Source organism: Macaca mulatta, chromosome 3 (genome assembly GCF_049350105.2).
Source record: "Macaca mulatta isolate MMU2019108-1 chromosome 3, T2T-MMU8v2.0, whole genome shotgun sequence".
NCBI classification, from domain to species: Eukaryota; Metazoa; Chordata; class Mammalia; order Primates; family Cercopithecidae; genus Macaca; species Macaca mulatta.
Genome location: NC_133408.1, coordinates 99,835,889 through 99,850,512, shown reverse-complemented (window position 1 = coordinate 99,850,512; position 14,624 = coordinate 99,835,889). Strand labels below are relative to the sequence as shown.

The 14,624-nt window shown below is 39.4% G+C and overlaps 1 protein-coding gene across 1 annotated transcript in view; it reads left to right on the top strand.

Annotated features, from left to right (window-relative positions):
* The window catches only part of CREB5 (cAMP responsive element binding protein 5), a 416,204-nt gene that overhangs the window by 87,725 nt on the left and 313,855 nt on the right, over positions 1-14,624 (top strand). Inside the window, exon 4 of the mRNA XM_015133822.3 lies at positions 9,307-9,428. Within this exon, the coding sequence (XP_014989308.2) occupies positions 9,307-9,428 (122 nt within the window). The remainder of the gene's footprint in view (positions 1-9,306; positions 9,429-14,624) is intronic.

The window sequence follows — 14,624 nt, the reverse complement described above, 5'->3', positions numbered from 1 at the left end:
TCTGGTTAACCTTTATTTTGGAAAATTTTGGAAAATCACCTTATCCTTAATTAGTTGTAACTATTGTAGTTGGGGAAGGCATTAATATGTCACAGATATACTCTAAGTTTCCAACAGGTTGAAAGATCAGAAATAATTTCACAGCTTTATCATAAGGTCCATTTCATTTAGGCCAGGTAGAGTCACTCCTAAAAAGTGATTGTAAATGATTTTTGACATGCCATCAGGTAAGGTATGAAAAGGGACAGTCTCCGTGTTTTAGTAGAATAAGCCCTATCTTCTGGATAGACAGTAAACATAAACCCCTTATTCAAAGGGACAGAGTAGAGACACAAATGGAGACGACAGCGTTGGACTTTGAGAGTCCAAGACTCCCTTTGAGAGACTTGCACAACCCTTCGCCTGGGTCCTCCCATCTTTATTTGGTCCATGTGATGCGTTTCTAGAGTCCTAATGTGATGATGGATGTGAATTGTTCCCTTCAGCTGTTCTCATTGTGAAGAAGGATAATTTCATAGTAAGGGAAGTCGTGATGTAGAAGGTTTTTGAGTGCCAAGTTTGAAGTGGGAATGTGTAGAGGACAATGCACATCCGCAGGCAGCTTTCAAAATTAACAGCTATTATGTTATGCAATGTTTGGTTTGAAAATCATGATCAAATTTCAGTATAGTGGTAAAGAGGGTGGTGTTTGAGTCTACTTCCCTGGTACTATGGGTAGGTACCTAGGAATTTGCAAATCTTGCCTTGTTAAATGTCCCCACCCTGAGTTCTTTATAGAGTTCCTGGGTTCTGTGTGGGGGCGGGTGCGGGGAAAGACCCAGAATGAGAATCAAAGTGCAGTCTTATTTATAGCTGAACAAACAAATAATATTCCAAATAAGAATTCCTATTAAAACAAAAACTCAAATGGAGCACATGACTTTTTCTCCATCTCCACTGTAAATCTTGATACCAGCAAGTTCAATCTTTCCTGTGGAGAAAGATTGAGACAGCCCTCCAAGGTAGGGCTGTGTGTGCACATGTGTCCTCTCATGTGCTCACACGTGTGTGTGTGTGACCTAGAAGATGATAGATTGTGTTGCCTTCAGGGAGAGGGGAAGATAAAGTTCAAGGGTGTTGTGGATCTTTCCCACAAGGTAAAACCCAATTGACAGACATCTCAGGTGGGAAGCGTAAGATAAGAAAGACACACGTAACTGTGTGTCTTTTGTTTTCTTTTGTTTTCAGATGGAGTTTCCCTCTTGTTGCCCAGGCTGGAGTGCAATGGCGCTATCTCAGCTCACTGCAACCTCCGCCTCCTGGGTTCAAGTGATTTTCCTGCCTCAGCCTCCTGAGTAGCTGGGGTTAGAGGCATGCACCACCACACCCGGCTAATTTTGCATTTTTAGTAGAAACGGGGTTTCTCGATGTTTGTTAGGCTGGTCTCGAACTCCCAACCTCAGATGATCTGCCCTGCTTGGCCTCCCAAAGTGCTGGGATTACAGGCGTGAGCCACAGCACCTGGCCAACTGTGTGTCTTTTAAATGCCTCGGTAGCCTACCTGCTGACATTCTGGCCCAGCTAATGCTACAGGCAACTGGTCTGTGCTTGGAAGGAGGTTAGGGCAGGCACCAGTCAAGGCATAGGAAGAGGGACTGAAGTTGCTCTTCTACCGCCATGTGATTCGTTCATTCAGCAAACACTCATTGAGTGCCTACAATAAGTGTTAATTGCTGCATCGAACAAGACAGGTGAGGTCTCTTTTTTCATGAAACTTACTACTCAAGTGGGGTGCAGAGGAAGGGAGATAATAAATAACAGCAAAAAACTCAGATAAGTAAATAAGTATCAGTTAGTGACAAGTGCTATGATGAAGATAAAACATGATTGTGATAGCAAGTGACCAGCAGGAAAGGGGATCAGGAAAGGCCTCTAGGTACTTTAGGCTCAGGGGTCCTTTCTCCCTGACCCCTGAATGTGGTGGGACTGGATGTGGGTAAGACCACAAGACCAAGTGTGGCACAGCTGACTACATCTTGAGCTGACACTGAAGAAAGGCAGGAAAGACTGGCTTCTTCATTCCATCTTCCTTCATTCATCAGATTCTCAGGACTCACCATTTGATAGGGAGCATCTAACATGAATGACAGTATAGTCCTTCAGAACCCGACTGTGTCCCGGGATTAGGTCTAGAATCAGGGCCCAGCTCTAGCTCCAGGCTCTAAACCTAATTCTCACCATGGAGAAAGCAAGAAAGTAATTCAGGGAAGTAAAACATTTGTTCCCAAGAGGCTAATCGTGATCCAATCACAGAACCCAAATCCACTGCTCATGGTTCTTTGCCACAAGAGTCTATTTAATAATCCCTGGCCATTTTAAGGGGGAAGCCAGAGGGAAGATGGCATATCTCACTCCAAATTCTTTTTAGAATGAGTTAGGATATTGTAAAAACTGAGTAAATAAATCACACGCACACACGTGCACACACATACACACACACACGACCCATACTTACCTCTTCTTCTTGGCAATTCCATTGATAGTAAAGGTATATAGTAACTTCCCACTGTGTGAATTAATTGGATCTTTATGGAGCAGAGGGTGGGGGAGATGGCTTGCACCAGAGGGCAGCATGGTAATAATACTAGCTACCATTTATTGCCTTCCCTTTTACCAGTCATTGAGCCCTGTGCTTTACATACATTAGGTCATTCAATCCTTACCACTTTTTTTTTCATATGAGGAAACAAGATCAAAGGAATAAGTAGTTTGCTCAAAGTCCATATGTGTCTGTAATTTTTTTTACCATACACCTAGATGTGTGAGCTATACATACTAAGAACACATTTTGGTCTCAGTTGTATGTTTGGATATAAATCCTGAACTACTTTTTCTTATATTATTGGTATCTCTTTAATAGTTATCCAATGGAGAAAATAATCAAAAGTTTTTAGGAGATTCTTCTAACACATAAGCATTGCAAAGAACAAAGAGTTGTGGTTTAAAATCAGATTGTCTCATCCATTGTGACAAATAGAATGTAAGTGGTACTGGCATTTATAGGAATTGTTCGTTTCTTGTCCATGTTCTTAGCTGGTCAAGCAAAATGGAATTTTGAATAATTCCCCTGAATCCTTTGGAGGCCTTGCTCTGTAGTATTCTTTTTTTATATGAAAAGCTTGCTTGCAGTCTTTGTTCTACCTGGAAACCAGTCCCCTTTGACTAAGAGTACAGGAGAACTCAGGCAATCAGGGACTCAGTGGAAAGTTAAGCATTAGCTTCTGCTATTTAGGACAATTTTTGATAATAAAATCACCTTGGGTCCCCTAGTTCACTCAGCCAGCAGACTTGATCTCTTGGTGTTAATAACCCTTCTTACTAGCTTAGCCTCAGTAAAGCAAATTGAAATTGTGGCTTGATTGCAGTTGGAACACTTGGGGTAGCTCATGGTTGATCGTGAGTAGGTGTAGAATATAAAATTGGTTACTTTAAATCTAAAATGGTGTATTTTGGAGCTAGTTAAGCATGTGTTGTAAGAGACACCTTTGTCAGAGCATTGTCTAATGGACTCACAGGCACTTGCAAGAACATCTAGTCCAACAGTTATCTATCTTGGCAATGAATGGATGCCAGCATATGAGTCAAGAGTGTGAGAGGGTGTTCCATCTCCCAACTGACCTGGATCACCCTGGCCAGGATGGTTTTTAAGCATTCCACATCCATTGCTTAAAAACCAGGTTTGCCTTGGTTTGTCCCATTGTAGCACTGCCTTTCAGGACAGATGCAGGGAAATAGTAACATCAGTGTTACTGAGAGACTCCTATTATATATTCACACTCAATAAAAGGCACATTTATTGCAAAGAAGTCTAAAGTTCCATGGAATTCTGTGAGTTGTTATTGATTATCGCTCTTACAAAGGATTATGTATATTAAAATTCATTTAATGTAAATTATCCTAAATTAGGACTCTATTAAAATTTAGATAGGGACTAAGTTGGAGTATTTTAAAGAAACCATTTGCTGAAATATTTATGAGATAAATGTAACCAATAAAATAATATCAAAAGTACCTAAGAAAAATACCTTTTTAGATAACTCTAACTCTTACTAAAATAGATATACTAATTCCAATATTTTTCTCCATTGATTTGAATGGCCCTCTTGAGGAATTCCATTAGCCCACATTTTTGTTTGGTTGAATCTGAGTCATGCAAATAATAAAAATGCATCGCCTTTAAAGAATATCCTGTAATTACATGGCCGCTAATTCAAAATAACCTTTATTGTAACTAATGAGGCCTTTTACAGTATTACTAGCCACTATCAGTTTCATACCATATGATGTAACATTATTTTCACAGTCCTTTAGTAATACCATAGTTGAGAATATCAGACCAATAGGAAAGAACATTTTGCTTAGGAAGTTAATATTCTTTTCTGGTATATGATGGGGACCCTGCATTTTCATTTCTTTTCTTTTTTAAATTGGTGATTTGTCACTTTGACTTTTTTAACCATTGAGAAAAATGAAACAGAAAAACACATAATTCAAATGCAGCTTGGAAAGGGAGTAAGGTAGCAATCTATTATTAAATGTAGAGCAGACTAAATGCTTTTTAAGAGAAGAATCGGATTTCAGAATTTAGCATTTTCCTTGTCATTTAGTTTTATGTTGGAATAATTGCACTTGGTGGGCTGAAGCTGCTGGTGCTAGGCAGACTATGAACTGATAGGAAGCGCTGAGAGTCGCATATGCATTTAGCCGTATGCTTGTCTGCCCAGCTGATAATGTGACTGATCAGGTCATTCCTAATTCATAAGGCCAAGTTTGTAGCACTCTGCTGGATCAATGCACAAGTAGTCTCAGCAAGGCAAGTATCCTGTACCTACCAATTTACAGAGGCAGTGATTCCATGATGTGGAAATTGTGTCATATAATTTGATTGGTAATTGATAATCCTAACAACTTTTGGTTCTTTTGAAATATTTTGGAATCATTCATATCACTCACCAATAGAACTACATTGCAATCCTGCTGACTCCTATCTTACAGGAACAGTTTTGCAATTAAAACACCTGAGAAAACATCACATAAGATAATGGAAATATTAGACTTCCCATGATCAGTGGGAATGGAGTTTGCCAGTTTTTAATCTTCCTTTTATCCCTTTATGCTTCTTTGCTGGAGATTTAGAAGTTGAGGGCCATGATTCACAGAGAGGTAAAGAGAACAGTCATCCTAGCAGCCTCTCTCAGGCTCCTGAACTCTGAGATGAGGTCATGAGATGGTCCATGAAATTGAATTCAAGCTGGCATGTGAGAGCCCAAGCCCCAAGCAAAGTTGAGCGATGTTTTCTGTCTGCTCTTAAAAATATTACTCCCAGATACCAGTATACACCTACACACATGAACAAAGGAGGCTGCGGGAGGATGGCACAGGCATGGGATTGACACAGTCCAGCATCAGCAGTCTTTTCAGCCACGGAGAAATGAAAAGCTCTGGGGCCAGGGGAGCCACAGACAGCAAAGACAACTGCTTCCCTCCCACCCCCAGAGCAGAAGGACCAGAAAAAGGTCCCAGGGCTGTTACCAAATGTGATTTTCTTTGCTGTAGGATATAGTTAGAGAAAAGCAAAGTTGATATCCACATTTGGAATAGATAAGGCACACTGTCCCAAATTTTTAATTCATTTTCTTTTTGTGAGTGAGCTATTCTTTCCAGTTACAACAAGAAACAGAAAATGGGGCTTAACTTTTGTTTTAACATTTATAAGAATTAATACAAGGTCTCTTGTTATCTTTGATCTCACATGGTACCAGTTCCAAGTAAGCCAGAAAATGTGCAGATGTTGAAAAAAGGGGGCAGCTAAATCTATCAACACACGAATGCCTTGTCAAATAACCATTTCTGCTGAAATTAGACCTGAAGATGGTGGGCAATATCCATGGCCAAAAATTAAAATTCTTGCAAATCACACCTTCTTTAGAGCCAAGAAGGCACCAGTCGGCTCCAGCACCAGTGATTTCTAGATCCTAAATAATAATGGCGGATACTCTGTTGGTGGATAATATCAAACGTGTGCTCATTGAGTAGGGATAGGAGGCCCTTGGGGGGTTTACAGGAACTGGTTTCAATAAGAACTCAAAGCCAAGACGATTTTTTCAGGCCTTCCACCTTCCACTCACTGTTCTTTTAGTGCTTCAACTACGTGGGGACCATCTGAATGAGAGAAGGGAATAACCCCAATCTCAAACCAAACTAAAAACAAGTAACTTTTGAGTTTGAGAATTGAAAGTTTTTTTGTGTGTGTTATTGCTTTTGTAAATCTGAAGTGGTACTGCATAAACACCTGTGTGTTACCCTCTCCAGAGAGTCTGCAAATAGCACACCAGGTTCCCAGGAGACCCAAGCACCAGGGCAAATGCGAAAAGGAACTCTTACCCACTTCTCTCACTGTCTCACATATCTTTGGGGATTTCTTTGACAAGAAAGATTGGCACCAAAAGGAGTTTTAAAAAACCTCCTTTGCAACATTTGTCATATTTTGGTGTTTGGTTCCCTTGCTGAGTTGGTTTGCTGAAAGAAAGGAGTGCCTTTGCATGGACTCACTGCCTCTGTAAATTGGTAGGTATGGGATACTTGCCTTGCTGAGACTACTTGTGGATCGATCCAGCAGAGTGCTACAAACGTGGCTTTATGAATTAGGAATTACCCCATCAGTCACATTATCAGGCCTGGGGCAGGTCTCATTTTCTTCATATGTAAAAGAGGAAAAATAATTTTTACATAATATGGTTGGTGTAAACACTAATTAGATGCTGTGTGCAAAGCACTTAGCATCATGCCTAGCATGATGTAAGCACCCAATAAATGGAAGAATATGTGCTTATGCACATGTGCACACACACACACGCAGACACATGCACACATGCACACACACACGTGCACACACATGCAAACACACACACCCTTTTATTTTCACTCTCAGACCTTGTCTATATACCTTCTATTCAGAAAACTTCTTTATCTGTATAGCAAGCCCTTGCCTCTGACCTATTAGTATCACACTTCCAGCTGTTACTTTTGTTCCCATTTCACTATCCTTTAAATAGTCACATATTTCTTTGGCCTATGAACAGTGACTTTTAAAGCTAACCCATTATGATGGTGATTTTAGGATTTATAGGATCATATAACTTTAGAAATTTTTTTGAAAGATGAGGAATATGAAGTCCAGAGAATATAGGTAAATTCCCCCATATTACAGTATTCTCAAATCTAGATTTCTGGGTTGTCAAAATTGTCTTCTGCATACACAACAGAGCCCTTTGGATCAGGGAGGGCAAAGCACATTTAGATAAAGAAGGGATTGTGTCTGAAGGTAAGAGAGGACTTAGTAGTGATAAGATGGTTGCAAATTGTGTGACCTTGTACAAGGAAGCTTGTTTCTTCATTTATAAAATAGTATCAACACTTGCTGCCTCATAGAATCATGCAAGATCTAGATTGTAGACAATGTGGGTGAAAATGTTTGTAAATTGCAAAATCCTGCATAAAAAGTTTTTCTTCTATAAATACACAATAGTTATATGTATATATTAGGGACCTAGGTGTATATTTGTGCATCTTAATAAATAAATTAGTTGCTAATAAAACAATTTTCATCAAAACCCACTCTTTCACACATCCCTTATCTGTAATGCCGAATTTATGAACAGCTGTGGTATGCTCTCTGTGAAATGCAAGGAGCTCAGTATCTTGGAGATCAGGTCAATAATGGGAAAAAATACAGATGGAGATTTTGCTGCATGGAATCCAAGTAAGCCATTTGGGTGCTGAAAGGTCCTTGCCCATAGGAAATCAAGAGACATTGCCTCTAAAGGGTTGATTCGATGGGGGATATTACACCATTTTCTGCTTCACGGGTATTAAGATATTCTTTGAATCAGACATTTACTGATTTACTGGGCTTAACTATTCTCTGTATGATTTAGAAAAGTAAATATAATTCTAGTTTCTTATAATATAGGAATATATAAAGAGAATGCAGGAATGGCAAATTTGTTTCAACTTGAGGGCACCTCTTCAGTTGACTGGTTAATGGCTTAGAGAACTATGCAGAGATTTTGAGAGTGTTAGATCAAGCTGGGAAAATGCCATAATCAATCTAGTAGAGTCTACTACAGGCTTAGGTGGGAATAATACATGTACACAGTGCAAATAGGATTGAGGTCTTGATTATAATCCTGGTGTCTCCACCATCTACCTGGGAGACCTTGAGCAAGACCGTTAATTACTCTGGGCCTCTGTTTTTCTGATTGGTAAAAATTTAGCATGGCTAGGCTTTCTTCCATGGTCCTTTCCTGGTTCTAATATCTCCTGTTTCTGAGAAAAGACAATTTACACAATTTTATTTGTCTCAACTCAAGTACATCTTCACCAAGGAAGATGATTGTACTCAATGATGAAGAAAGCGCAATTCTACTCTACTTACTTTCTATTTAATAGAATCTTGTGAGATCTAGATTCTCAAGAATTGTATGAAAATATTTTATTAACTGCAAATGCTGCATATATATTAAGCTACAAATAATGGCTTCAGATTCTTCAGTTTTATAAGTAGAAAGCTCTGTAGAGTCAAAAATGTGAAAGAAATTCTTTTCCTTTTAAAGAGCATTTAAAGAACATTCTTTTTTTTTGGCTATAGCAAAGGAAAATAAAATTAATAATGACATTTTTAAAGGATGAAAGCTGAATGTGTTTGACTTGGAACCTTTTATCATCCCTCTATGATTTTCAGGAAGAGAGATAGAATTGTTAAGTTTACTTTCTCCATTAAGAAAAAGGAATTAACATGCTTGTTTGTTTCTTTTTGTTTACTCTAAGAATTTGCAAAATCCTTTTTCTTTCCAGCCCCCTGAAGTCAGGCTTACCATTGGGTCAGATTTTTTTGGCCTTATTTTAGCAAAAATCATTTTCTTTTTCAAGTTTAAAATAAATAAAGAGGGTCATTCCACATGTTTCACTGTGTATTCAAATGGTACAGACTTCAGGCAAGCGGAGAGTGAGATCTCCTGAAGCTGTCTGGAGGGAGTTCGGCAAGCCCTCGCAGACTGCAGCCCTCTGTCTACTGTATTCCTGCTTCGGAATTTACGGTGCTATTTTCTTGCATATCGTCATGTTACTTAAAGGGTCAAGAGACTGTGGATGGCTAGTGGACATTTTAATTAAGGCAAGGGGAGGGGATTAGTGAATCTAGCTCATGCTTGCTACTGGCTTTTGAGAAAAAAGACCCATTTATTAGCTTTCTGACTCTGTTTTCAGATCAAACTCCAACCCCAACGAGATTCCTGAAGAACTGCGAAGAGGTGGGCCTCTTCAGCGAGCTCGACTGCTCCCTGGAGCATGAGTTCAGGAAGGCCCAGGAGGAGGAGAGCAGCAAGCGGGTAGGTTTGCCTGGATGGACGCCTTGAGAGGTGTCCTGCTAGAAACTTCCACGAGGAAACTAGGTGTCTCTGCACTGCAGATTGTGTTGATGTGGCCTTGAAGTATTTTAGCCATTTGTGAGTATTTGTCTAACATTTTTAAAAAAATGATTATTCCCTGATTGTGGCAGAATTCAAAGCTAGATAAATCATGTGAAAAATAGGTATCTGAAATACGAAATTCTAGCAGAAAAAAAAATTCAGAATCTTGAACCAAAGTCAAACTTATAGATTTTTTCTTTTCCCCACCAGTTGTTTTACTTTGCTAAGTATTTAATAGCAAACCTTATGTGAGCAGTGAGTGCAGAAGAATAGAGTCAATGGGTGAGAGAACAGGCGAGTAATCTTCATGGCAGAAGAGAGGATTTCATCAGACTTTGGCCCATGTTGTAACTGTCTGTTTTCTATAATCTTTCCAGTCATTCTGCACCAAATTCATAATTATTTCCTGGTCATATTACCTTGTCCTAGTATTGAACATCTGTTGTTGCTGAAACAAATAGGTTAAGTACAACTGTGAATCATTTGTTCTTAAAAATGTAGGAAAATCACTTGATGAAACCCTTCAGAATATATTCGGTTTTTATAGGAATGTGCTGAAATTTAAAATCACTTTACAAGATTCATGAAAGGAGATGGTGGTCACAAGTCAATGTGATGAGGATGCTTTTTGGTATTTTGTTCATTGTTATTATACAGCATTATTCAATGCCCACATTGTATTAAGAAACAAATTAGATACAGTCTGTGAACAGAAATTCAGAATGTGAAAGGTGATTGAAAGGAAAGACCAGTTAGGTAGTAATGAATTCTGAAGTCCAGCTGTTCCATCCGGAAAAGAAATTTTAAAAGGTTCTGATATTTCTCTAAGTGTTTCAAAATCCTTTTAGTCCTTGTCTATGTGAAATTATAATAATCCCCCCTCCACCAGATTTTTCCTGTCACATTCTCATGTCATAATAGTCAAGGGCTTGTATTTAGCCTGTACAGCTTCAGGAAAAACCATGAAAGTAGGTGATGCTTACAAGAGGGGTATAAAATCTCAGTCAACTTGTTTTATTTATTTATAATTCATTTGTCATGTATGCTTGACTGTCTCCTCCACTCCCCTCTCAAAGGATACGAAGTGCCTTTTTTCTTTTTCAAACAAGCACTTATACAGCAACTATTATTTGCCAGTCAAATAATAAAGTTCTGAGCACTTTAAAAAATTAATAAAAATAAAAGACATGCATTCTATATTTTGTTGTAATAGAAATATACATATATTATATATATATTTTTTAAACCATGAAAATAGTATGCAAGAGAGGAAGAAATTCTCATCATCTAGTCAACTTCCTTTGGTTGAGTAACAAATTTAGTTTTTTTGATAGACATGTATGTAGAAGACTAAGGAATTAAGTTCATTCATTCCTCTAGATATTCAAAGCTGGCTTCTTAAACTGAACTATAAGAAAGATGTGCATTTTGTCCATATTGTCTTCATTTCTGATAGAATGGTTTTACCTCAAGTGTATGCCCTTGATTTTACTAAAGGCATTTTTCCTAGAACAGTTTCATGAAGCCCATTGTCGGGGTGTGGTTTTAGATAGTCTCCATTGCATTATTCATGATTTCTTATATGAAGCCCTGTATGAGGAAATTCTTGCAGATCTGAATTCCAGGAAATGGTTTGCTTCCCCGGAGGAACTGAAATATTTTTCTCCTCATGGACATGAGAATCGTGTAACTGGTTCTGTTTCTCTTTTCGCTTTGACTGCTAGGTTAACACAAAGCCAAGTTTACTGCTAAACTTTGAGAACTTTTTCAAACGTTGTGATGAGCATATTTTACTTCCTCCCTAGACCAGACTTTCAGTTCTAGTTTATATTTTCTCTGGTTCTGATTTTTAATTTAAAAACATTGTCATGCTGTACATGTTTTATGAGTTGCTTTAAATTTCTTGTGGGTTGAAAAAGAATATAGATAATTAAATTTTAAAAATTAAAGTAATTAAGCAACCAAAGTAAGAAAAGGAACTATTGCAGCTGTAGAAACATGTTATTTTCTCTCTTTTAAGTGTTGCTCATAGCCGTGTGATGCTTTCATGATAGGTGTGTGGGTGGGGAACAGCCAGCCTCCCCATGGTCTGGGGCCAGCATCTCAGGACACCACCATCTCATGCCCCAGCCTCACTTGCACACATGGGAGGCTGGACAATATTCAGGCTGTTGAAGCTTCTTCTTCCTTTGCCCCATTCAAACCAAGCCAAATATAGCCTCAGGTGGCCATGGTTACACGAGAGGGCATTCTCTTGAGGTCTAAACCACAATGACTCCTCTGGCAGCAAAGAGGGCTGCGTTGGTGGCTTTGGCTCTGGCATTTCTTTGGAAGTCACTGGTCAGGGAAATGAGGAGTAGGAGTAATGCTCCCCTACCTGACAATATTCTTTTACCTACCCCTTTGACCAGGTTTTTCCAGCTGTCGACATCCTTGGCATCCTGCCACCCCAGCTCTTCTTTCCCTGCTTAAAAAGAAAAAACACAGGTTCTTATTCAGTGACTATCTTATCAATTTTTAGTATTCTCTTCTTTTTCCTTTTGGTCTACATTCAGACAATTATTATTTTTGTTTTAATTCTACATCTCTAGCTCTCTTCCGATTTCTTTTCCTTTGAGTCTCTAGACTTGCATTGGTTCCCTCGTTAGGTTTTAGTAAAGTGGAAGATGGATTAATTTATCTGGAGAATTTGGCTAAAGAAGGTTCTTGCTAGAACTTTCTATGTGTCTTATACAAAAATATTGGAAAGATTGGGCTGGTTCTGCACACCACCTTTAAAACTTCTAGCTGCAGTTGGTCTAGAAAATTCTGTTAAAGAGCAAATAGAGAATTGATCCTTACTTGGCCCATGTGGCTGTCCATTGGAGAAAAGTCTGTTTCACAGACTCTGTCTCTAATCCCAGCATCCTTTTCCAGAAGCGTCCCAATGTGTATATAGAATCAATGCAGGCTGTAAGCAGGTTATGTCCACTGGAGAAAGGCCTCATTATCTGTATTAATACTATATATAGTAGACAATACGTTCCATAATAGCCTCAATTTCCATATTAATAGAAGCTTATAACCTCATAAATCTTTAGTAAGAGGATTGTTTCCCCTTAGAAAGGCATGTTGTAATTCACTATCAGGTATCATAAATCTCAACTTGCCAGTGGCTTAGAACTCAGACTAGCTCATATCCTGAAACATGTAAGAAACTTTTGTTTATTATTTTTCATTCAAGAAATATTTTCAAGTGCCCACCACATAGCAGGCACTGTCCAAGGCATTGTTGAATATACCACTGAATAAAGATGATAAAAAACAAACAAAAATACCTGCCTTCATGTAGCTTACCTCTAGGGGGCAAGAGAAACAATAAATATGTGAAAAAAAAATGTATAACATGTCAGATGGTGATAAGTGTGATGCAGAAACATGTAGCAGGGAAGGGGCACAGGGCTTGCTGGGGGTGGTCAGGCAGGCATCACTGGTTAGTAGATGTGTAAGCAGAGACCCAAAGTGGGAGGAGGCCTGAACCAGGTACATACTGGGGAGAATGTTCCAAGCTGAAAGCACGTAAGTGCAAAAGCCTGGGGCTGGAGGATGCTCTGCATGTTGGAGGAATTACAAAGAGACCCAAAGAGGGTGTAATAAGGCTAGAAAGCTGGTCTGGGAGGGCAGATCCTGGGGGGCCTTGTATACCATTTAAGGGGCTTTGGCTTTAACTGAGTGAAACTATAGGACAATTTTTTGTTTTTTTGAGACAGGTTCTCACTCTGTTGCCCAGGCTGGAGTGTGGTGGTGCAATCTTGGCTCACTGCAGCCTCGACCTTTTGGGCTCAGGTGATCCTCCCACCTCAGCCTCCCAAGTAGCTGGGACGACAGGTACCCACCACCATGCCCGGCTCATTTTTTTGTAATGATGGGGTTTCACCATGTTGCCCAGGCCAGTCTCAAACTCCTGGAGTCAAGTGATCTGCCCGCCTCAGCCTCCCAAAATGCTGGGATTACCGGCATGAGCCACCATGCCCAGCCAGGACAGTTTTGAGCAGAAGAGTGAGAGGATTTGACTTACGTCTTAGAAAGATCACTTTGGCCGCTGAGTTGAAAGCAAACTATCAAAAGGCAGTGGCTGAGAGAGAGAGACCAGTTGAGAAGGTATTGAAAGAATTTAGATTAGAGATGATAGCAGGTTGACTCAAGGTGGAGATAGAGGCAGTGGGAAAATTCTGGATACATTTTGAAGAGAGAGCCAACAGGATTTGCTGACGGGTTAGACTGGGAAGTAATAGAAGCAGCAAGACTAAGGATGAACCCAGGTGTTTGGCCTGAGCAACTGGAAGGATGGGATTTCCTATGAGAGGAGTGGGTTTAAGGGGAACATTGGGGGTTTCTTTTTAGATTTGCTAAGTGGAGATGCTGGATCAGCAGATGGATATATAGGTCTGGAATTCAAGGGGGAAGACCAGCCTGGAGATGCAGATTTGGGAGTCACTAATGTAGAAACAGTGTTTATATATTTGAGATTGGGTGGAGTCATCTGAGCCAGAAGTGAATAGAGATGAAGTAGAGAAGTCTGAGCATGAGCTGGGCAGAGTCTTCCAGAATTCTCTGACACAGAGGATTGCACTCCCCTCAGTGGCCAGAGATGACGCAGGAGACCATGAGGTATGAAGAATGAAGTCAAGTAACAGAAAAAGAAAAAAAGATGTAGGTGAATTTTCCTTTTATGTTTAATGACTAAAAAAAAAAAAAGAAATTGCATAATGCACATCTAGGAGGTGGGAAATAGCTTCATCATATAATAATAGTGGGGGTGTGTGTGTGTTTGTGTGTGTGTAAGGAAGGAAGGGTAATTGAAGGGACTAGAAATGAACTCCTTTGTCTTGCTAAGAGAAATATAACATTACAGCCTAACGTGGTTAGAGACCCTGAAGATGAAAAGTGTGGTGTATAAGTGCTAAGTGTTGTTATTCTCCCATAGGACCTAAATCGGACTCATTATGCTGATGCAGCAATAGGAAATTAGGACATTTCCATGCTCTAGAATTCCTATGAAAATGATTAAAAGTGAAGTCCATCCCCAGAGAGTATTGACTGTTTAATACATGGAACAAGGGACAAGCTACAATC